Source organism: Coregonus clupeaformis, chromosome 39 (genome assembly GCF_020615455.1).
Source record: "Coregonus clupeaformis isolate EN_2021a chromosome 39, ASM2061545v1, whole genome shotgun sequence".
Taxonomy (NCBI): domain Eukaryota; kingdom Metazoa; phylum Chordata; class Actinopteri; order Salmoniformes; family Salmonidae; genus Coregonus; species Coregonus clupeaformis.
In genome coordinates this window covers 10,139,759-10,164,794 of record NC_059230.1, presented here as the reverse complement: position 1 = coordinate 10,164,794, position 25,036 = coordinate 10,139,759, and the positions used below count along the sequence as shown (strand labels likewise).

Sequence of the window (25,036 nt, the reverse complement as noted above, 5' to 3'; positions counted from 1 at the left end):
ACTGCCCCTTAGAACCAACTATTAAAGGTCAACTGCCCCTTAGAACCAACTATTAAAGGTCAACTGCCACTTAGAACCAACTATTAAAGGTCAACTGCCACTTAGAACCAACTATTAAAGGTCAACTGCCACTTAGAACCAACTATTAAAGGTCAACTGCCACTTAGAACCAACTATTAAAGGTCAACTGCCACTTAGAACCAACTATTAAAGGTCAACTGCCCCTTTGAACCAACTATTAAAGGTCAACTGCCACTTAGAACCAACTATTAAAGGTCAACTGCCACTTAGAACCAACTCCTCTGGTTTTAAACGGCCTACGTGGCATCGATATAAGTCAGAAAGATTTATTCCAGTGTCTAAATGGGCTACAGATAATTTTGGTAATAAAGTCAGTGAGTTTGTCACGACTTACTGTGGGGTTGGGTTACATGCCCACTTCTGCCAGTGAGGGGATTCTATTAGGCTGGCCAAGGCTCCCGGGTAGCCGTAGTTTGCACCTCCCGGGTAGCCGTAGTTTGCACCTCCCGGGTAGCCGTAGTTTGCACCTCCCGGGTAGCCGTAGTTTGCACCTCCCGGGTAGCCGTAGTTTGCACCTCCCGGGTAGCCGTAGTTTGCACCTCCCGGGTAGCCGTAGTTTGCACCGGGTGAAAAGTGATTGCATTCGTTTTGGAACCGGGCTGCCTCCCGTTCTGGCCGATGGCGAAGTCGGCTCAAAACAAAAGTGAAGTAGGTGGAGTAATTAGTAGGATTCTGTGTTTTCACATGCAAAGTGATTGCTTTTGATAAAAACGCTTTATCTGCCTTCCTAATTAAAACTATTTTGAAAATTCTAACATATATATTGGTGGAAAAGAGATGTTGTATGTTTCTGAACGATGGATCATGTTGCCTGGTTGATAACATAACCAAGAGGTGCTGTTTGATTCGAGCAGAGCGCTCCTCCCACACTGGCTCCGCCCTCATAGGCCAGTTCAACCCGGGCCAGCTTAATTGAACTCTGATATTGATGCACAATTGCCCAGAGACAACACGTTGTGGTCTGCATATGGGTGCAACACACACATTTCGCTCTGCAAAAAATTAGTGAAAATGGACTTCCATAAAGTGCAAACTTTCCAATGCATTTCAACAATATAACCAGGAATGGATTACATCCGACTAGGTGACTTCTGCTGCCTGCTAACCGTCAAACCACTGGCGTTGGTGAGTATGTTAGCTAGGTAGATACCTGGTATAAGCTAGTAGCTATCTCTGGTTATACAACATTATTTGATAACGCTAGCGAGCCAGGCTAGCTATGATACCACAGATTAAAGGGGAACAATACTGTAGCTAGCTAAATACATCAAGTTAACGCGTAATGTAGCATGTCAGGTGCCTCCCGAGTTGCGCAGCGTTCTATGGCACTGCATCGCAGTGCTTGAGGCGTCACTACAGACCCGGGTTCGATCCCAGGCTGTGTCACAGCCGGCTGTGATCGGGAGAAACCATGAAGCGGCGCACAATTGGCCCAGCGTCGTCCGGGTTAGGGGAGGGTTTGGCCGGCCGGGATGTCCTCGTACCTTCGCACTCTAGCGACTCCTTGTGGCAGGCCGGGCGCCTGCAAGCTGACCTTGGATCCTCCGACACATTGGTGCGGGTGGCTTCTGGGTTAAGCGAGCAGTGTGTCAATAAGCAGTGCAGCGATGGGACAAGACTGTAACTACCAATTGGATATCACGAAATTGGGGAGGAAATGGGGTGAATTTTTTTTTTTAATATATATATACAGTGGGGAGAACAAGTATTTGATACACTGCCGATTTTGCAGGTTTTCCTACTTACAAAGCATGTAGAGGTCTGTAATTTTTATCATAGGTACACGTCAACTGTGAGAGACGGAATCTAAAACAAAAATCCAGAAAATCACATTGTATGATTTTTAAGTAATTAATTTGTATTTTATTGCATGTGGAATGTATGTACAGAATAAATGGAAGTTGTAAAATACAATTATTGTTATACTATGCCTTATGACCAAAACTCACCAAAGGTGAGGGTTCAAGGTGCGTGTGATATTTTGTAGAATGCAGTTCTAGTTTTATTCATATTATATTACTGGTTCCTAATCATATTTAAGACCAAATGTCATTTGTTTTTGGTGCAGATATGTGTTAAATATACTATCCAGATAAATTGTCTGATCACAGAACATTCCATAGAATTCTAGAAAAATACCACCGGTCACTAAAACGTATTTAACTCATTCCCAGTAAAATGTTTTACTATTCTGATTTTTGATTTTCAAGCCTAACAGAATAAGGAAGACTCAAATATGCTCTAAGTGTTTCTCCATCTTCATTAGAAAGTTGGATAAATGCCAGTTGTTTGGGGAAAAAGCTTTGATTTGCGTATAAGATACCCATTTTCACAAGTGTTTGTTCTTTGGCTGATTACCATTTGATTGATGTGGTGCTATTGTATGTCATATCATTTGAAAGATCTGTTTCTCAGCTTTCAAAATGTGTATATATCGTTTTCATATGTGGTTTAAAGCAAATGTAGCTCATTAATGCAGAGTTCATGGTCTTTCAGCCAGTTTTGGGAATTAATTGATAAAGAATAAGCAGAAACGACACGTTAAACCATTTTCAATCAATTCAGTTTTTAAATAAAAAGCTCAAGCTTGACTCATATTATGAACCAACAATTATTAACTACACCTTTCAATTCCCAATATAGACATTTCGTTTCTATTTAGTTTCTATACCTGGTACCAGGATTCAATACTAGGACGCTAGTGCTCATATATATTTAAAATGGGGGTCCCTTTAAGCAAATAAAACAAACAAAATTACCTAGTGTAAACTCACCTTCCTCCTGAATCCAATACTACTCATGACAGTGGAGAGGCAGAAAGATGTAGCCTGTTGATGGCAGTTGATCCTCTCAGTCCGAGCAAAGTACATACAACCAAATCCCTCGCTGTCCTCACGGTGGTCGGGGTTCCTAACTGTCGATCACTTCAAATTGACGATTTAGCAAGTGTTGCCAGCTCAGAGTTCGCGGTTCCCCCCTCCTTTCACTCTCTCACACGTAGGACCGTCTTCAAAGTATTACATTTACATTTACGTCATTTAGCAGACGCTCTTATCCAGAGCGACTTACAAATTGGTGCATTCACCCTATAGCCAGTGGGATAACCACTTTACAATTTATTTTTTATTTATTTTATTTTTAGGGGGGGAGGGGGGATGGTAGAAGGATTACTTTATCCTATCCCAGGTATTCCTTAAAGAGGTGGGGTTTCAAATGTCTCCGGAAGGTGGTGAGTGACTCCGCTGTCCTGGCGTCGTGAGGGAGCTTGTTCCACCATTGGGGTGCCAGAGCAGCGAACAGTTTTGACTGGGCTGAGCGGGAACTATGCTTCCGCAGAGGAAGGGGAGCCAGCAGGCCAGAGGTGGATGAACGCAATGCCCTCGTTTGGGTGTAGGGACTAATCAGAGCCTGAAGGTACGGAGGTGCCGATCCCCTCACAGCTCCATAGGCAAGCACCATGGTCTTGTAACAGATGCGAGCTTCAACTGGAAGCCAGTGGAGTGTGCGGAGGAGCGGGGTGACGTGAGAGAACTTGGGAAGGTTGAACACCAGACGGGCTGCAGCATTCTGGATGAGTTGTAGGGGTTTAATGGCACAGGCAGGGAGCCCAGCCAACAGCGAGTTGCAGTAATCCAGACGGGAGATGACAAGTGCCTGGATTAGGACCTGTGCCGCTTCCTGTGTAAGGCAGGGTCATACTCTCCGAATGTTGTAGAGCATGAACCTGCAGGATCGGGTCACCGCCTTGATGTTAGCGGAGAACGACAGGGTGTTGTCCAGGGTCACGCCAAGGCTCTTCGCACTCTGGGAGAAGGACACAACGGAGTTGTCAACCGTGATGGCGAGATCATGGAACGGGCAGTCCTTCCCCGGGAGGAAGAGCAGCTCCGTCTTGCCAAGGTTCAGCTTGAGGTGGTGATCCGTCATCCATACTGATATGTCTGCCAGACATGCAGAGATGCGATTCGCCACCTGGTTATCAGAAGGGGGAAAGGAGAAGATTAGTTGTGTATCGTCAGCGTAGCAATGATAGGAGAGGCCATGTGAGGATATGACAGAGCCAAGTGACTTGGTGTATAGCGAGAATAGGAGAGGGCCTAGAACTGAGCCCTGGGGGACACCAGTGTTGAGAGCACGTGGTGCGGAGACAGCTTCTCGCCACGCCACTTGGTAGGAGCGACCGGTCAGGTAGGACGCAATCCAAGAGTGAGCCGCGCCGGAGATGCCCAGCTCGGAGAGGGTGGAGAGGAGGATCTGATGGTTCACAGTATCAAAGGCAGCAGACAGGTCTAGAAGGACAAGAGCAGAGGAGAGAGAGTTAGCTTTAGCAGTGCGGAGAGCCTCCCTGACACAGAGAAAAGCAGTCTCAGTTGAATGACCAGTCCTGAAACCTGACTGGTTTGGATCAAGAAGGTCATTCTGAGAGAGATAGCAAGAGAGTTGGCTAAAGACGGCACGCTCAATAGTTTTGGAAAGAAAAGAAAGAAGGGATACTGGTCTGTAGTTGTTGACATCAGTGTTGGTTTTTTGAGAAGGGGTGCAACTCTCGCTCTCTTGAAGACGGAAGGGACATAGCCAGCGGTCAAGGATGAGTTGATCAGCGAGGTGAGGTAGGGGAGAAGGTCACCGGAGATGGTCTGGAGAAGAGAGGAGGGGATGGGGTCAAGCGGGCAGGTTGTTCTGCGGCCTGCAGTCACAAGTCGCGAGATTTTATCTGGAGAGAGAGGGGAGAAAGAAGTCAAAGCATAGGGTAGGGCAGTGTGAGCAGGACCAGCAGTGTCATTAGACTTAACAAACGAGGATCGGATGTCGTCAACCTTCTTTTCAAAGTTCAGCAGGGAGGAGAATGTGGCAAAGAGCTTCCTAGGGTTAGAGGCAGATGCTTGGAATTTAGAGTGGTAGAAAGTGGCCTTAGCAGCAGAAACAGATGAAGAAAATATAGAGAGGAGGGAGTGAAAAGATGCCAGGTACGCAGGGAGTCTAGTTTTCTTCCATTTCCGCTCAGCTGCCCGGAGCTCTGTTCTGTGAGCTCGCAATGAGTCATCAAGACACAGAGCTGGAGGGGAGGACCGAGCCGGCCGGGAGGATAGGGGACACAGAGAGTCAAAGGATGCAGAAAGGGAGGAGAGGAGGGTTGAGGAGGCAGAATCAGGAGATTGGAGGGGGAAGGATTGAGCAGAGGGAAGAGATGAGAGGATGGAAGAGGAGAGAGTAGTGGGAGAGAGAGAGCGAAGGTTGCAGCAGCGCATTACCATCTGTGTAGGGGCAGAGTGAGTAGTGTTGGAGGAGAGCGAGAGAGAAAAGGATACAAAGTAGTGGTCGGAGACATGGAGGGGAGTTGCAGTGAGATTAGTAGAAGAGCAGCATCTAGTAAAGATGAGGTCAAGTGTATTGCCTGCCTTGTGAGTAGGGGGGGACGGTGAGAGGGTGAGGTCAAAAGAGGAGAGGAGTGGAAAGAAGGAGGCAGAGAGACATGAGTCAAATGTAGACGTAGGGAGGTTGAAATCCCCCAAAACTGTGAGGGGTGAGCCATCCTCAGGAAAGGAACTTATCAAGGTGTCAAGCTCATTGATGAACTCTCCAAGGGAACCTGGAGGGCGATAGATGACAAGGATATTAAGCTTAAATGGGCTAGTGACTGTGACAGCATGGAATTCAAATGAGGAGATAGACAGATGGGTTAGGGGAAAAATTGAGAATGTCCACTTGGGAGAGATGAGGATTCCTGTGCCACCACCCCTCTGACCAGATGCTCTCGGGGTATGCGAGAACATATGGTCAGACGAGGAGAGAGCAGTAGGAGTAGCAGTGTTTTCAGTGGTAATCCATGTTTCCGTCAGCGCCAGGAAGTCGAGGGACTGGAGGGTAGCATAGACTGGGATGAAGTCAGCCTTGTTGGCAGCAGAACGGCAGTTCCAGAGGCTGCCTGAGACCTGGAACTCCAGGTGTGTGGTGCGTGCAGGGACCACCAGGTTAGAGAGGCAGCAGCCACGCAGTATGAGGCGTTTGTGTAGCCTGTGCGGAGAGGAGAGAACAGGGATAGGCAGAGGCATAGTTGACAGGCTGTAGCAAATGGCTACAATAATGCAGAGGAGATCGGAATGAAATGAACTAAACATCTGGGAAAGGAGAGAGCAGGGCCTCCCTCACCACAACTCCCAAATATAACTCTCCCAACTTCCACCTCAGAAACTATAATTGTTTCACTGAAACACCCGAATAAAACTCTCCAAACTTCCACTTTAGAAATTAGAATTGTTGTAAACTACAGCGGTTCAATGTTTCAAGGAATAGACTCAACTTACTTTATTCAGCTAGCTAACTATGACGCCATAGCTAACTAGCATGCTAGCATCCAATAACACACGGTTTAGCACCAATACTTGGTGACAACAAACTACCAATAGTGTGTTAACACACTAAACAGATAATTCGTGTCCGTGTCTAGTTCCTTTCATAACGCAATAATTAAACGTTGGCTAGCTAGCACAAAGATATTGTATTTAGCTGCTACAGTACTGCTAGCTGGTAGTGTTGGCTAGCTAGCAATGGCTGCTGTGTTGACTTTGTTTGAAAAACGGCGTCGCTGCGAACGAATGTAGCTGGCTAAAATTATATTGTATTTAGTTGCTATAGTACTGCTAGCTGGTAGCGTTGGCTAGCTAGCAATGGCTGCGGTGATGACTTTGTTTGAAAAACGGCGTCGCTGCGAACGAATGTAGCTGGCTAAAAGGATATTGTATTTAGTTGCTACAGTACTGCTAGCTGGTAGCTGGTAGTGTTGGCTAGCTAGCAATGGCTGCGTTGTTGACTTTGTTTGTGTCGCTGCGAACGAATGTAGCTGGCTAGCTAACCTCGATAGTTACTCTATACTACACCTTTATCTTTGATACAAATACAACTATGTAGCTAGCCAACATTACACTAATCAAATCGTTCCATTGTAATGTAATGTGTCATATTACCTGCGGAGCGAAGTACAGCATGACTACTCACCTCGCCTGCTCTACTGTATGTCCCACATGCAACACAGTCACCAATTCAGTGCTAGAAAAAAATCTGAAAGTAACCAGGGAGTTACAGTAATATTCTACTATTCATGTAGTATTTTTTGTCATGTTGTGTTGTAGAGGTGAAAGCAGCCAGAGATTTTCAAGAAGTGAAGATACATTGTGGCATCCCCAACACTACAGCCGTAGAGGAGAGCAGAGAGAGAAGCAGGGGAAGGCAGAAACGAGTGGTGGGAGGAGTGCCGGCCCAACCAGTGAGTCACACACACACTCTTCAAACACACATTCACTCCGGATGTTTGAGCCCATTTCACCTCTAGCCCCTGACCTATAATCTCTGACCCGTAGACTCAGATCCAATGGCAGGTGGCAATACAGGAGGGGGGTCAAATCGACTGTGGGGGGGCATACATCGGGGGATGTTGGGTCCTGACCGCCGCTCACTGTGTCAGGTAGGTACTGTACTGTACAGATAGGGGTGGGGGGGATGGTCATGCATGTGTATGTGTTTCGGGGCAGGGTTGATCTCTCTCTCTCCACTCACTCTCTCTCTATCTCTCTCTATCTCTATCTCTATCTCTATCTCTATCTCTGTCTCTGTCTCTGTCTCTGTCTCTGTCTCTGTCTCTGTCTCTGTCTCTGTCTCTGTCTCTGTCTCTGTCTCTGTCTCTGTCTCTGTCTCTCTCTCTGTGTCTCTCTCTCTGTCTCTCTCTCTCTCTCTCTGTCTCTCTCTCTCTCTCTCTCTCTCTCTCTCTCTCTCTCTCTCTCTCTCTCTCTCTCTCTCTCTCTCTCTCTCTCTCTCTCTATCTAGGCCCAAACCAGAGGCGTACCACATCAAGTTCAGTCTCTGGAAGAAGAGATCAATTCAGGGAACAACAGACATCGTTCCTGTCAAGAACGTCATCATACACCACAAGTAATTGATTTATTCAATTTATATAGTGATTTTCTAGATGATCAGTGTTTTTTTGTTAAACTGCTAATCCCCTTAAAGATGAGATCTGCATAAGGTGAATATGTATTTATTTATTTCACCTTTATTTAACCAGGTAAGCCAGTTGAGAACAAGTTCTCATTTACAACTGCGACCTGGCTAAGATAAAGCAAAGCAGTGCGATAAAAACAACAACACAGAGTTACATATGGAATAAACAAAACATACAGTCAAAAATACAACAGAAAATATATATACAGTGTGTGCAAATGTAGCAAGCCTCAGTGCAGTGGGTAGCTGGGAGGAGGTGCTCTTTTTCTCCATGGACTTTACAGTGTCCAACAGTTACAGTGAAACACCACTACTGTTCGGGGGGGCATGGGCAAGTTGCAGCGAAGGGTGCAGAGCTGGTGGCCGGGGTAGTGGTAGCCAGGTGGAAAGCATGGCCAGCCGTAGCAAAATGCTTGTTTAAATCCTCAATTATTGTAGATTTATCGGTGGTGATAGTGTTTCCTAGCCTCAGTGCAGTGGGTAGCTGGGAGGAGGTGCTCTTTTTCTCCATGGACTTTACAGTGTCCAACAGTTACAGTGAAACACCACTACTGTTCGCCCCCAGGCTCATTAAAGGTGAAACATCGTCACTGGTCAAACCCAGGCCAGACATAATGTAAACAAACCCAGGCCAGAATTAATGTAGACAAACCCAGGCCAGACATCATGTAAACAAACCCAGGCCAGACTTAATGTAGACAAACCCAGGCCAGACATCATGTAAACAAACCCAGGCCAAACATAATGTAAACAAACCCAGGCCAGACATCATGTAAACAAACCCAGGCCAGACTTAATGTAGACAAACCCAGGCCAGACTTAATGTAGACAAACCCAGGCCAGACTTGATGCTGCCACCACCATGCTTCACCGTAGGGATGGTGCCAGGTTTCCTCCAGACCTGACACTTGGCATTCAGGCCAAAGAGTTCAATCTTGGTTTCATCAGACCAGAGAATCTTGTTTCTCATGGTCTGAGAGTCTTTAGGTGCCTTTTGGCAAACTCCAAGCAGGCTGTCATGTGCCTTTTACTGAGGAGTGGCTTCCGTCTGGCCACTCTACCATAAAGGCCTGATTGGTGGAGTGCTGCAGAGATGGTTGTCCTTCTGGAAGATTCTCCCATTTTCACAGAGGAACTATGGAGCGCTCTCAGAGGGATCATCAGGTTCTTGGTCACCTCCCTGACCAAGGCCCTTCTCCCCCGATTGCTCAGTTTGGCCGGGCGGCCAGCTCTAGGAAGAGTCTTGGTGGTTACAAACTTCTTCCATTTAAGAATGATGGAGGCTACTGTGTTCTTGGGGACCTTCAATGCTGCAGAAATGTTTTGGTACCCTTCCCCAGAATTTTGCCTCGACACAATCCTGTCTCGGAGCTCTACGGACAATTCCTTCGACCTCATGGCTTGGTTTCTGCTCTGACATGCACTGTCAACTGTGGGACCTTATATAGACAGGTGTGTGCCTTTCCAAATCATGTCCAATCAATTGAATTTACCACAGGTGGATTCCAATCAAGTTGTAGAAACATCTCAAGGATGATCAATGGAAACAGGATTTACTTCTGTAAATAAGGTATTTCTGTTTTTTATTTTTAATACATTTGCAAAAATGTCTAAAAACCAGTTTTTGCTTTGTCATTATGGGGTATTGTGTGTAGATTGATGAGGGGGGGGAAAAACTATTCAATTCATTTTAGAATAAGGCTGTAACGTAACAAAATGTGGAAAAAGTCAAGGGGTCTGAATACTTTCCGGAATGCACTGTATACCGACAAATATATGGATAATCGTAATTGCGTCTGTCAAACATGTAAGACCACATCTTGTTTCTTCGTGCTCCAATAAAGCCCTATTGTTAGTTCATTTGACTAATAAACTTTCAGCACCGGCGCTGTCCATATTGATTTGATAAAATAGCCGTCCACACGTGTGTAGTGGCTGCATCTCAACTAATCTTTTTTTCTAATTGATCTAATTATATTCCATTCTCTTGTTTTTATCATGGACATATTCCACTAATATTATAATTAAGCTTTCATGTTTTGTTTTTTACACTTGTTGCTTGCTTCTATCTGTGTCTGTAGGTTGAGATTCTTGTTCCGTTGTTCCCTTAGAATAGAGAAGACCATATACCCGTCACATCCCACATTATGTTAATGAAGTCCCCATGTGTGAAACTCAAATAATGTGTGTTTGGGTCTGGATTGGAAAGGTGGGAAACGCATCAAGGAGAGAAAGAAGCCAATCAATCTTATCGTATAAGTTCTCTTCAGTTTATGAGCTATCACTCCTCATGCCGTGGAGAAAATAATACCAGCATTAAACTCTGATTCATAAAATAAATCTTTACTAGCTCTGATTCTGCTACTTTGAGGAAAATGTACTCACTATGACTGATATGTGGTTGTCATAGCAATCTGAAGATGTATGCACTAACTGCAAGTCGCTCTGGATAAGAGCGTCTGATAAATGACTAAAATGTCATGACCGTCATCTATGGAAAAGTGAAAACAATCCCTATTCAGATTCACCATACTATATGTCCTACAAGAGGACATCTCAGAACTTTCAACGCATCACATGACGCCTAAAGAAAACATATAGAAAACACAGCAGGAAACAACCAATAGGACAGTCAGACAGATACCTATCCCACCCAGCCCTGCTTAAAGAAAACAACCAGTCAGACCAATAGGACAGATACCTATCCCACCCAGCCCTGCTTAAAGAAAACAACCAGTCAGACCAATAGGACAGATACCTATCCCACCCAGCCCTGCTTAAAGAAAACAACCAGTCAGACCAATAGGACAGATACCTATCCCACCCAGCCCTGCTTAAAGAAAACAACCAGTCAGACCAATAGGACAGATACCTATCCCACCCAGCCCTGCTTAAAGAAAACAACCAGTCAGACCAATAGGACAGATACCTATCCCACCCAGCTCTTCCCATATGGGGTGTTGTTCATAATAGTAATAGCTCCTGGGATGAAACCACGGGGGGTTGGTGGCACCTTAATTGGGGAGGACGGGCTCGTGGTGATGGCTGGAGCGGAAGGAGTAGAACGGTATCATTTAAATGTCTGATTTCTCTGACCTGATGGGAGGTCAAAGCAGGGGTGGAATGGGCGGTCTGACCTGATGGGAGGTCAAAGCAGGGCGGAGTGGGCGGTCTGACCTGATGGGAGGTCAAAGCAGGGGTGGAGTGGGCGGTCTGACCTGATGGGAGGTCAAAGCAGGGGTGGAGTGGGCGGTCTGACCTGATGGGAGGTCAAAGCAGGGGTGGAGTGGGCGGTCTGACCTGATGGGAGGTCAAAGCAGGGGTGGAGTGGGAGGTCTGACCTGATGGGAGGTCAAAGCAGGGGTGGAGTGGGTGGTCTGACCTGATGGGAGGTCAAAGCAGGGGTGGAGTGGGCGGTCTGACCTGATGGGAGGTCAAAGCAGGGGTGGAGTGGGCGGTCTGACCTGATGGGAGGTCAAAGCAGGGGTGGAGTGGGTGGTCTGACCTGATGGGAGGTCAAAGCAGGGGTGGAGTGGGCGGTCTGACCTGATGGGAGGTCAAAGCAGGGGTGGAGTGGGCGGTCTGACCTGATGGGAGGTCAAAGCAGGGGTGGAGTGGGCGGTCTGACCTGATGGGAGGTCAAAGCAGGGGTGGAGTGGGCGGTCTGACCTGATGGGAGGTCAAAGCAGGGGTGGAGTGGGTGGTCTGACCTGATGGGAGGTCAAAGCAGGGGTGGAGTGGGCGGTCTGACCTGATGGGAGGTCAAAGCAGGGGTGGAGTGGGAGGTGTGACCTGATGGGAGGTCAAAGCAGGGGTGGAGTGGGCGGTCTGACCTGATGGGAGGTCAAAGCAGGGGTGGAGTGGGTGGTCTGACCTGATGGGAGGTCAAAGCAGGGGTGGAGTGGGCGGTCTGACCTGATGGGAGGTCAAAGCAGGGGTGGAGTGGGAGGTGTGACCTGATGGGAGGTCAAAGCAGGGGTGGAGTGGGCGGTCTGACCTGATGGGAGGTCAAAGCAGGGGTGGAGTGGGCGGTCTGACCTGATGGGAGGTCAAAGCAGGGGTGGAGTGGGAGGTGTGACCTGATGGGAGGTCAAAGCAGGGGTGGAGTGGGTGGTCTGACCTGATGGGAGGTCAAAGCAGGGGTGGAGTGGGTGGTCTGACCTGATGGGAGGTCAAAGCAGGGGTGGAGTGGGCGGTCTGACCTGATGGGAGGTCAAAGCAGGGGTGGAGTGGGTGGTCTGACCTGATGGGAGGTCAAAGCAGGGGTGGAGTGGGCGGTCTGACCTGATGGGAGGTCAAAGCAGGGGTGGAGTGGGTGGTCTGACCTGATGGGAGGTCAAAGCAGGGGTGGAGTGGGCGGTCTGACCTGATGGGAGGTCAAAGCAGGGGTGGAGTGGGTGGTCTGACCTGATGGGAGGTCAAAGCAGGGGTGGAGTGGGCGGTCTGACCTGATGGGAGGTCAAAGCAGGGGTGGAGTGGGCGGTCTGACCTGATGGGAGGTCAAAGCAGGGGTGGAGTGGGTGGTCTGACCTGATGGGAGGTCAAAGCAGGGCTGGAGTGGGTGGTCTGACCTGATGGGAGGTCAAAGCAGGGCTGGAGTGGGTGGTCTGACCTGATGGGAGGTCAAAGCAGGGGTGGAGTGGGCGGTGTGACCTGATGGGAGGTCAAAGCAGGGGTGGAGTGGGCGGTGTGACCTGATGGGAGGTCAAAGCAGGGGTGGAGATCTTGGCTGTGCTCTGTATCGCGTTCGTTCAGTAGGTGAGGAGGATCCAATCAATCCATTATAATAGTAGACCTATAGGCTACTCCAGTGACATGTAATAGCCTCTACACTATATTTGAATGCAAACCTTCAGAACATACACTGCAAAAACTTGAAAAAAAGTGAGGTTCTCACGGTCGAGCGAAATGATCCAATGTATCACCTGTGCACCAGTGTGCTCTGTAGAGGAAACAGAGATATGTAGCCTAGCAACATAGCAACGGTCTTGCAATGCAATTCCTCCCCTTCACACCAGGGCTGCCAAGAATATAGGGCCTTAATGTAATGTTAAATTCATTCATTCAGTAATGAGGGATTCAGAATGATCTCTCTATATTTTTAAAAAATCTCACAAAGGTAGTGCATTGGGTCTTTAACAGTCCTGTATTAGGGGACAGATACAGCAGTCTGCAGCACCAGCGCAGGCTAAAATATATTTTTGAATGACTCTTTTTACTGACTTGAGTCATGATTCGTTTATCTGAGTGACTCGTTCTTTTTAGTTGTTTGTTTGACCTGCTACAGAGAGGAAGAGAGAGGTCCGACTCGGCTGAAAATCTGTCTCCCTCCACCAGGTGGCTGTCTTCGTTGTTTTGCCCAATGGAGTACCACAGTATGAGTCATAATACCCATAAAACCTAGCGGGTCAAACAGGGAAATGGTTCCAATCTTTTTTCCACAATTCATTTTTCCCATAAGGGGTTATTAAAAACACTCATGTTGGCTTACCCTGGTGTGACGTTTTGATAACCATGTAAATCTCTCTGGACAAGGTATGACCCTAACTCCAATGAGAATGACATAGCGTTGATAGAGATGAAGAAACTGTCCCTAACCCCTACACCCTCTCTCCCCCCCTAATCTCTGACCCCTAACCCCTACACCCTCTCTCTCCCCCCCTAATCTCTGACCCCTAACCCCTACACCCTCTCCCCCCCTAATCTCTGACCCCTAACCCCTACACCCTCTCTCTGATCCCTAACCCCTACACCCTCTCTCTGACCCCCTAATCTCTGACCCCTAACCCCTACACCCTCTCTCTGACCCCTAACCCCTACACCCTCTCTCTGACCCCTAATCTCTGACCCCTAACCCCTACACCCTCTCTCTGACCCCTAACCCCTAAACCCTCTCTCTGACCCCTAACCCCTACACTCTCTCTCCCCCCCTAATCTCTGACCCCTAACCTCTACACCCTCTCTCCCCCTAATCTCTGACCCCTAACCCCTACACCCTCTCTCCCCCCTAATCTCTGACCCCTAACCCCTACACCCTCTCTCTGACCCCTAACCCCTACACCCTCTCTCTGACCCCTAATCTCTGACCCCTAACCCCTACACCCTCTCTCTGACCCCTAACCCCTACACCCTCTCTCTGACCCCTAATCTCTGACCCCTAACCCCTACACTCTCTCTCCCCCCCTAATCTCTGACCCCTAACCTCTACACCCTCTCTCTGACCCCTAACCCCTACACTCTCTCTCCCCCTAATCTCTGACCCCTAACCTCTACACCCTCTCTCCCCCCTAATCTCTGACCCCTAACCCCTACACCCTCTCTCCCCCCCTAATCTCTGACCCCTAACCCCTACACCCTCTCTCCCCCCTAATCTCTGACCCCTAACCCCTACACCCTCTCTCTGACCCCTAACCCCAACACTCTCTCTCCTCCCCTAATCTCTGACCCCTAACCCCTACACCCTCTCTCTGACCCCCTAACCCCTACACTCTCTCTCCCCCCCTAATCTCTGACCCCTAACACCTACACCCTCTCTCCCCCTAATCTCTGACCCCTAACCCCTACACCCTCTCTCTGACCCCTAACCCCTACACACTCTCTCCCCCTAATCTCTGACCCCTAACCCCTACACCCTCTCTCCCCCTAATCTCTGACCCCTAACCCCTACACCCTCTCTCTGACCCCTAACCCCTACACCCTCTCTCCCCGCCCTAATCTCTGACCCCTAACCCCTACACCCTCTCTCCCCCCTAATCTCTGACCCCTAACCCCTACACCCTCTCTCCCCCTAATCTCTGACCCCTAACCCCTACACCCTCTCTCCCCCTAATCTCTGACCCCTAACCCCTACACCCTCTCTCCCCCCCTAATCTCTGACCCCTAACCCCTACACCCTCTCTCCCCCTAATCTCTGACCCCTAACCCCTACACCCTCTCTCTGACCCCTAACCCCTACACCCTCTCTCTGACCCCTAACCCCTACACCTTGGTTTTCCAACTGGCCCCCAAAGTTTATTTTTATTTTTTATTGTTGGACATAAGACTGTAAAAACACGAGCAAATCAGCTCAAAGTTACTTTAATTTTGCAAATCAGTTCCAAAATATTCCCACAGATAATAGAGAGATGTATGTGATCGTATACAAATGTAAGCAAGGTTTGAAATGATTATGTTGATTTTGATTAGGTTTTACTCAAATATTATATCTGTTTGGGCTTCTTGCGGTCAATTTACAGTCTACAAATGATTTGTAATAATGTTCTGGCCCCCTGATAATTCACTCAAGAAAAAATCGGCCCCCTCTGAATCTAGTTGATGATCCCTGCCCTCCACCCTGACCCCTCCACCCTAACCCCTCCACCCTGACCCCTGACCCCTCCACCCTAACCCCTCCACCCTGACCCCTCCACCCTCTCTTTCTCCCCAGGTACAATGCTAACACGATAGAGATGGAGAAACTGTCCCTCTACCCTAACCCTGACCTCTGACCTCCTCTCTCTCTCTCTCTCTCTCTCTCTCTCTTTATCTCTCTCTCTCTCTCTCTCTCTCTCTCTCTCTCTCTCTCTCTCTCTCTCTCTCTCTCTCTCTCTCTCTCTCTCTCTCTCTCTCTCTCTCTCTCTCTCTCTCTCTCTCTCTCTCTCTCTCTCTCTCTCTCTCTCTCTCTCTCTCTCTCTCTCTCTCTCTCTCTCTCTCTCTCCCTCCCTCCCCCCCAGGTTCAATGCTAACACGTATGAGAATGATATAGCCCTGATAGAGATGCAGAAGCTTCCATTCAGGACCCAGTGTTTCGAAGACAACCCAGCAGTCAGTGCTGTGTGTGTTCCCTGGTCCATAAAACAGTTCAACCCTAACCATACCTGTAGCATATCAGGCTGGGGACGGATGAAAGGTAGGGGTGTGTGTGTGGGGTGGGGGGGGGGTAGTACACGTGTGCTAGCTGTGTTCTGACTTTATTCTGTGGGGTGTGTGTGTGTGTGTGTGATATCCAGGTGGCACGTCGACTGACGTGTTGCTATGGGCCAACGTCTCTCTGATCGCCAACTGTCAGGACTACTATGGACCACGCTACAAGGATGGCATGATGTGCGCAGGTAATCAACCAATCAGATCGTTTTTCCAACTTCAATTCCTCAGTTGGTGCTTTAGATTCTAACAATGGTAAATGAACGAATGGATGGATTAAATTTGACCATTTTGAAATACATGTAATATTTTTTCAACAATGACAAAATATCTCCCCTCTCTCTGACTATTTATACTGAATTAACAGTCTCTCTCTCTCACTCTCTCTGTCTCTCTCTGACTATTTCTACTGTGTTAACCCTCTCTCTCTCTGACTATTTATACTGAATTAACCCTCTCTCTCTCTGACTATTTCTACTGAATTAACCCTCTCTCTCTCTGACTATTTATACTGAATTAACCCTCTCTCTCTCTGACTATTTATACTGAATTAACCCTCTCTCTCTCTGACTATTTATAGTGAATTAACCCTCTGTCTCTCTCTGACTATTTATACTGAATTAACCCTCTCTCTCTGACTATTTCTACTGAATTAACCCTCTCTCTCTCTGACTATTTATACTGAATTAACCCTCTCTCTCTCTGACTATTTATACTGAATTAACCCTCTCTCTCTCTGACTATTTATAGTGAATTAACCCTCTCTCTCTATCTGACTATTTATACTGAATTAACCCTCTCTCTCTATCTGACTATTTATACTGAATTAACCCTCTCTGACTATTTCTACTGAATTAACCCTCTCTCTCTCTGACTATTTATACTGAATTAACCCTCTCTCTCTCTGACTATTTCTACTGAATTAAACCTCTCTCTCTCTGACTATTTCTACTGTATTAACCCTCTCTCTCTCTGACGATTTATAGTGAATTAACCCTCTCTCTCTCTGACCATTTATACTGAATTAACCCTCTCTCTCTGACTATTTATACTGAATTAACCCTCTCTCTCTGACTATTTATACTGAATTAACCCTCTCTCTCTCTCTGACTATTTATACTGAATTAACCCTCTCTCTCTGACTATTTATACTGAATTAACCCTCTCTGACTATTTATACCGAATTAACCCTCTCTCTCTCTGACTATTTATGCTGAATTAACCCTCTCTCTCTGACTATTTATACTGAATTAACATTCTCTCTCTATCTGACTATTTATACTGAATTAACCCTCTCTCTCTCTCTCTGACAATTTATGCTGAATTAACCCTCTCTGACTATTTATACTGAATTAACCCTCTCTATCTGACTATTTATACTGAATTAACCCTCTCTCTCTCTCTGACTATTTATACTGAATTAACCCTCTCTGACTATTTATACTAAATTAACCCTCTCTCTCTCTGACTATTTATACTGAATTAACCCTCTCTCTCTGACTATTTATACTGAATTAACCCTCTCTCTCTCTCTGACTATTTATACTGAATTAACCCTCTCTCTATCTGACTATTTATACTGAATTAACCCTCTCTCTCTATCTGACTATTTATACTGAATTAACCCTCTCTCTCTCTCTGACTATTTATACTAAATTAACCCTCTCTCTCTGACTATTTATACTGAATTAACCCTCTCTCTCTGACTATTTATACTGAATTAACCCTCTCTCTCTGACTATTTATACTGAATTAACCCTCTCTGACTATTTATACTGAATTAACCCTCTCTCTCTGACTATTTATACTGAATTAACCCTCTCTCTCTGACTATTTATACTGAATTAACCCTCTCTGACTATTTATACTGAATTAACCCTCTCTCTCTGACTATTTATACTGAATTAACCCTCTCTGACTATTTATACTGAATTAACCCTCTCTCTCTGACTATTTATACTGAATTAACCCTCTCTGACTATTTATACTAAATTAACCCTCTCTCTCTGACTATTTATACTGAATTAACCCTCTCTCTCTGACTATTTATACTGAATTAACCCTCTCTCTCTGACTATTTATACTGAATTAACCCTCTCTCTCTCTCTGACTATTTATACTGAATTAACCCTCTCTCTATCTGACTATATATACTGAATTAACCCTCTCTCTATCTGACTATTTATACTAAATTAACCCTCTCTCTCTCTGACTATTTATACTGAATTAACCCTCTCTCTATGACTATTTATACTGAATTAACCCTCTCTGACTATTTATACTGAATTAACCCTCTCTGACTATTTATACTGAATTAACCCTCTCTCTCTCTGACTATTTATACTGAATTAACCCTCTCTCTCTATCTGACTATTTATACTGAATTAACCCTCTCTCTCTCTGACTATTTATACTGAATTAACCCTCTCTCTCTCTGACTATTTCTACTGAATTAACCCTCTCTCTCTCTGACTATTTCTACTGTATTAACCCTCTCTCTCTCTGACGATTTATAGTGAATTAACCCTCTCTCTCTCTGACCATTTATACTGAATTAACCCTCTCTCTCTGACTATTTATACTGAATTAACCCTCTCTCTCTCTCTGACTATTTATACTGAATTAACCCTCTCTGACTATTTATACCGAATTAACCCTCTCTCTCTCTGACTATTTATGCTGAATTAACCCTCTCTATCTGACTATTTATACTGAATTAACAGTCTCTCTCTCTGACTATTTATACTGAATTAACCATCTCTCTCTCTCTGACTATTTATACTGAATTAACCCTCTCTATCTGACTATTTATGCTGAATTAACCCTATCTCTCTCTGACTATTTATACTGAATTAACCCTCTCTCTCTGACTATTTATACTGAATTAACCCTCTCTGACTATTTATAGTGAATTAACCCTCTCTCTCTCTGACTATTTATACTGAATTAACCCTCTCTATCTGACTATTTATACTGAATTAACCCTCTCTCTCTCTGACTATTTATACTGAATTAACCCTCTCTGACTATTTATAGTGAATTAACTGTCAGAGTGGTGTGTGTAGATGAGTGGAAGGAATCAAGCGCAGGAACCAGGATGACTTCAACCGTCTTTAGTAATGTTCAAAAACACGTGAACAATGAGTCGCCAACCCAACCGGGTGGCGCAAACAATTACGCACAAAAACACAGTGCGTTTAAACAAGAAAAGCGCACGCAGTGCGAGCTCTCGGGTAACAACAACGAGAGATACAATAAACTTCTCAGAGGCAGGCTGACAATAAACAATCACGCATAACACCTGACCCAAACACACGAAACTAAATAAGGGAACAATTAAGACACAAATAAGGGACAGGTGTTATGAACAGACAAAACCAAATGAACATGAAACATAGAACGGTGGCAGCTAGTACTCCGGAGACGACGACCACCGAAGCCTGCCCGAACAAGGAAGAGGAGCAGCCTCGGCCGAAACCGTGACATTAACCCTCTCTCTCTCTGACTATTTATACTGAATTAACCCTCTCTCTCTCTGACCATTTATACTGAATTAACCCTCTCTCTCTCTGACTATGTATGCTGAATTAACCCTCTCTGACTATTTATACTGAATTAACCCTCTCTCTCTCTGACTATTTATACTGAATTAACCCTCTCTGACTATTTATACTGAATTAACCCTCTCTCTCTCAGACTTTTTATAGTGAATTAACCCTCTCTCTCTGACTATTTATGCTGAATTAACCCTCTCTCTCTCTCTGACTATTTATACTGAATTAACCCTCTCTGACTATTTATACTGAATTAACCCTCTCTCTATCTGACTATTTATACTGAATTAACCCTCTCTCTCTCTCTGACTATTTATACTGAATTAACCCTCTCTATCTGACTATTTATAGTGAATTAACCCTCTCTCTATCTGACTATTTATACTGAATTAACCCTCTCTCTCTCTCTGACTATTTATACTGAATTAACCCTCTCTCTCTGACTATTTATACTGAATTAACCCTCTCTGACTATTTATAGTGAATTAACCCTCTCTCTCTCTGACTATTTATACTGAATTAACCCTCTCTATCTGACTATTTATACTGAATTAACCCTCTCTGACTATTTATACTGAATTAACCCTCTCTGACTATTTATACTGAATTAACCCTCTCTCTCTCTGACTTTTTATAGTGAATTAACCCTCTCTCTCTCTGACTATTTATACTGAATTAACCCTCTCTGACTATTTATACTGAATTAACCCTCTCTCTCTCTGACTTTTTATAGTGAATTAACCCTCTCTCTCTGAGTATTTATGCTGAATTAACCCTCTCTCTCTCTGACTATTTATACTGAATTAACCCTCTCTGACTATTTATACTGAATTAACCCTCTCTCTCTCTGACTATTTATACTGAATTAACCCTCTCTGACTATTTATACTGAATTAACCCTCTCTCTCTCTGACTTTTTATAGTGAATTAACCCTCTCTCTCTGACTATTTATGCTGAATTAACCCTCTCTCTCTCTCTGACTATTTATACTGAATTAACCATCTCTCTCTCTGACTATTTATACTGAATTAACCCTCTCTCTCTGACTATTTATACAGAATTAACCCACTCTCTGACTATTTATACTGAATTAACCCTCTCTCTTTCTGACTATTTATACTGTATTAACCATCTCTCTCTGACTATTTATACTGAATTAACCATCTCTCTCTCTGACGATATATAGTGAATTAACCCTCTCTGACTATTTATACTGAATTAACCCTCTCTCTCTCTGACTATTTATACTCAATTTACCTTTTCTCGTGACTATTTATACTGAATTAAGTCTCTCTCTCACACTCTCTCTGTCTCTCTCTGACTATTTATACTGAATTAACCCTCTCTCTCTCTGACTATTCATACTCAATTTACCTTTTCTCGTGACTATTTATACTGAATTAAGTCTCTCTCTCTCTGACTATTTATACTGAATTAACCCTCTCTCTCTATCTGACTATTTATGCTGAATTAACCCTCTCTCTATCTGACTATTTATACTGAATTAACCCTCTCTCTCTGACTATTTATACTGAATTAACCCTCTCTGACTATTTATACTGAATTAACCCTCTCTCTCTCTGACTATTTATACTGAATTAACCCTATCTCTCTCTGACTATTTATACTGAATTAACCCTCTCTCTCTCTGACCATTTATACTGAATTAACCCTCTCTCTCTCTGACTATTTATACTGAATTAACCCTCTCTGACTATTTATACTGAATTAACCCTCTCTCTCTCTCTTACCTGCTTGTGTACGTGTCTGTGTGTAGGTGATCTGGAGGGCCAGGTGGACTCGTGCCAGGGGGATTCTGGAGGTCCTCTGGTGTGTCAGGACTCTCTAGGTATCTCCTACCTCTGGGGTATCGTCTCCTGGGGGGAGAAGTGTGGGCAGGCCAGTTACCCTGGAGTGTACACTAAAGTAGCACACTACTTTGAGTGGATCCGCACTCACACTGGCTGGGCTGCTATCACTAAATACAACCTGTGATGTTGATATAGACCAGTAGGGTATTTCACATGTTACTGTTACTGCTGCTTTTCTGTTGTCCCATTCTAAATCAGAACCCTGATTAGAGGGGAATCACCCACCTGGTGTCCCAGGTCTAAACCAGTCCCTGATTAAAGGGGAACAATGAAAACAAGCAGTTGAACTGGCTTCCAGGTCCAGTGTTGAGTCATATAGCCTATTCATACATAATAGATAGTAATAAACCATTATGTTATAAGTTGCTTATGCTGGGTGATGTCAATAAAGAACTTGAGAGCCCAGTTGTTTGGTCCTGTTATTTTATTTATTGATTTGATGTTTAATGTTTTATTTTTAGTAAAGGGTTTATGGTATAGTTTTCCTGCATATATGAACTGTCCCTTTTAAAAGCTCTCTCTCTCATTCTCTCACTCTCTCTCTCACACACACACACACACACACACACACACACACATACATATGGGATTTCCCGTTAGTCAATGGACCCATCCGAATGATTGAACACAACCCGCTGTGTACGGACAAGAGGGTGATGAAAGTCAACAGCATCCTCTGGCAAATATAGAGATACAATACAACAATTTATCCAAGGTAGGCTACTGTATCTATTATCATTATTTCATTATCAGTGATTATGTGCTAAGAATAGATGACATTGGTTTAATTAATCATTCTCTCCAACGTCAACATGTGGCGCGAGAGGGATTTGAGTTACTGCTTTGCGTCAGCAGTCATTCTTAAAAGTAGTAAACAGATCTGAGATGAATAACAACTGGGATATTTTACTAAGAAAGTCCCGTTATTGAAACGTGTTCTTGGTGTCATTAAACAAGGTTGTCAATTGTTTCAACAGGTATTTTTCAATAAATGTCACGATAATGTGCAGAGCGTTCGATTAGGCAGCTGGAGGGCAAGGAGACGCCACAGCTCCACTAAAACCAATGTGCGTGTCGTTTTCAAGGGATTGTTAAAGAAATGTTAACTATTTGGTTGTGATGTCGTCACCTCTTGAAGAGCATCGTCAGACCTACAAATGTCCAATTATTCCATGCAAAACAATTGCGCACATTTGGCTCTATCAGAGTTATACAGCAAGTAATTGCATGCTTTTCATGATCATTAAACATCAATTAATCATGGCATTTCAGATACGTAGGGTAGCCTCAGGATATCTCTCAATTTTGGCACCATTCATGTGATATTTTACTGATATAAAATAAAAGTGAACTGACATTTATGAGTGGTTTAGGTTAATTTCCCGTCCTTTGTTTTTGAGAGTGTTTAATTACGATTGCTGCTGACAGACATGATAGGATACATTGATTTATAGGCCACGTCAAATTGGCTAGCTAGCAAATAACAGATCACGTCAAAATGGCTAGTTAACAAGTTAACTTTCAGGGGATAAACTAGATGGCTATATCCAAATACTGTTTGATTTAATTCCATCTATAGTGGTGATGACGGTGTGACTCTGTCATACAGTACATGCTTTGTTTCTTTTGTCCTGGGATACCTGTTAGCCTAACTTCCTTTCATGGTCAACGATACGCCATGCCAGCTAGTTAATATTAGCATACTACATCTAGCTACAGTACCAGTCAAAAGTTTGGACACACCTACTCATTTAAGGGTTTTTCTTTATTTTTTACTATTTTCTACATTGTAGAATAATAGTGAAGACATCAAAACTATGAAATAACACATATGGAATCACGTGGTAACCAAGAAAGTGGCTTGGCATTCCCTCAACCATTAGTCTGTTGTGTTTCTGTCTTTAACGTAGGTGTGTGTTTTTCAGACTAGAGGAGCTGAGTTTTGCTGTGAGGCCAAATGACAACCTGACAAGACAGATGCCTCAAGGCTACTCGGAAAATCTTACAATCTTTGTCCAGGCTATAACTAAGAATTTGGGAAAGTTTGAACCTAGGGAAGGAAGCCAAATGTTAGTTTATGTAGATTATATTCTATTGGCTAATCCCACTCAGGAGGGATGTAAGAAGGATACAATCCAATTGTTAACCTTCCTGGCAGAACAGGGACACAATGTGAGCAAAAAGAAACTTCAACTTTGGCAGAGCGAGGTCATTTACCTAGGACACACTATAACTCAGGAGGGGCGAATGTTAAACTCATCCAGGAAAACTGCTATATTTGAAGCGCCAAAACCGTTAAACAAAAAACAAATGATGAGCTTTTTGGTAATGATAAACTGCTGTAAAGCTTGGGTACTCCATTATGTACTGCATACGGGTAAATTAAGTGATCTTATCTATGGGAAGGCAATGGCAGCCCATGGTAAAGTAATTTGGAACTCTAAGGAGGCATACATACATCAGGGATGTTACCCAAATGGTAGAGAGTAAAGAGGGATATGACATTGGTCGTGATTTAAAGATGATGAGGTTTTTTGGTGGGCTATTAGATATAACTGGGTTAATCATGAACATAGAGATTTTTATTCTTTGTTGCTTGACAGAAGACTTAGGTGACCTAAGAATAGACTTGTCATGTCCAACAATCAGTCTTCAGGTCAAGCCCGGGAGAGCCTGGGTAGAACAGAGTTTGAACTAAACATGAGTGTTTTTACAAGATAAGAGATTGAAGATTGGATTACTAATTGATTCTGAACTGGATGAAAGTCGAATTTAGCTGCCATAAAAGACAAAGGAAGTGGGAGGAGCAATAAAGAAGCAAAAGACAATCTCAAAAATTAAAGGCATGGCAATTGGATGATAAATTACCTAAGGGATGGTTTAGAAAGGTGGTAATATTGACACATGGGCAAATCATGTGTCAAAAAGGGGGAGTGATAGGATTAAATAATAATGATAGGATGTGTGAAGATAGTTTATTAACCACACCTGTATGTCAGAGGTTTTGTGCCCCACAGGTGAACTAAAGGAGAAGGTGACCCACTCTATCTCACCAGGAGACTGGGTGTGGATCCAGTCCCTAAAAGAAGAAAAACTGGAAGCAGGCCTGTTGGGAAGGGCCCTATCAAGTCCTATTAGATCCACCTGGGTGCATGTCACACACTGCAAAAAGGTAAACCCAGTTACACCTGATGAACAAACACAAAGTTAAGAGAAAGAACAGATCACCACTAGGGCTCGGGGGTTGGCTCCTTAACGAAGATTCCCTTACCCTGTCTGATCATCCCTGTGTGAGTTCGGTAGAAGGTGAAGCAATGGGTTGGCGTCTGACATGTTCTCAGGGCGAGGGTGGGGATTCACAGGTCTCCTGACGGTAGGTAGCTGTCTGATTGTGGGGGCCATATTCCTAACACACTCAAACCCTTCTGATCAGCCAAAAGTAGTAGTTAACCTAACACAAGTTGATAAAATAATACCTGAGCACAGTCTACGAAGGCATAGGAGACAGCTAGACGTAGGGAAAGGGGAAGTACTAGGGACTTTAGGGGAGGACATCACCATATGTATGTCACCATGTACATCCTGGGATTATGTAGTTGCTCATACCGAGGGGGGGGGGGGGATATGTAAAT

The 25,036-nt window shown here is 44.6% G+C and overlaps 1 protein-coding gene and 1 long non-coding RNA gene across 2 annotated transcripts in view; one reads left to right on the top strand and one right to left on the bottom strand.

Annotated features, from left to right (window-relative positions):
* Positions 1 to 21,809, top strand: part of LOC121554603 (complement factor I) — a 42,960-nt gene extending 21,151 nt beyond the window's left edge. The window contains exons 10-15 of the mRNA XM_045211887.1: positions 7,212 to 7,345; positions 7,440 to 7,543; positions 7,903 to 8,007; positions 15,789 to 15,964; positions 16,065 to 16,166; positions 21,311 to 21,809. Coding sequence (XP_045067822.1) covers positions 7,212 to 7,345; positions 7,440 to 7,543; positions 7,903 to 8,007; positions 15,789 to 15,964; positions 16,065 to 16,166; positions 21,311 to 21,528 — 839 coding nt within the window. The 3' untranslated portion in view covers positions 21,529 to 21,809. The remainder of the gene's footprint in view (positions 1 to 7,211; positions 7,346 to 7,439; positions 7,544 to 7,902; positions 8,008 to 15,788; positions 15,965 to 16,064; positions 16,167 to 21,310) is intronic.
* LOC121554605 overlaps positions 20,818 to 25,036 on the bottom strand; it is a 19,085-nt gene continuing 14,866 nt past the window's right edge. The window contains exons 2-3 of the long non-coding RNA XR_006657962.1: positions 24,388 to 24,392; positions 20,818 to 20,947 (exon numbers count right to left, since the gene is read on the bottom strand). This is a non-coding gene — a long non-coding RNA (uncharacterized LOC121554605). The remainder of the gene's footprint in view (positions 20,948 to 24,387; positions 24,393 to 25,036) is intronic.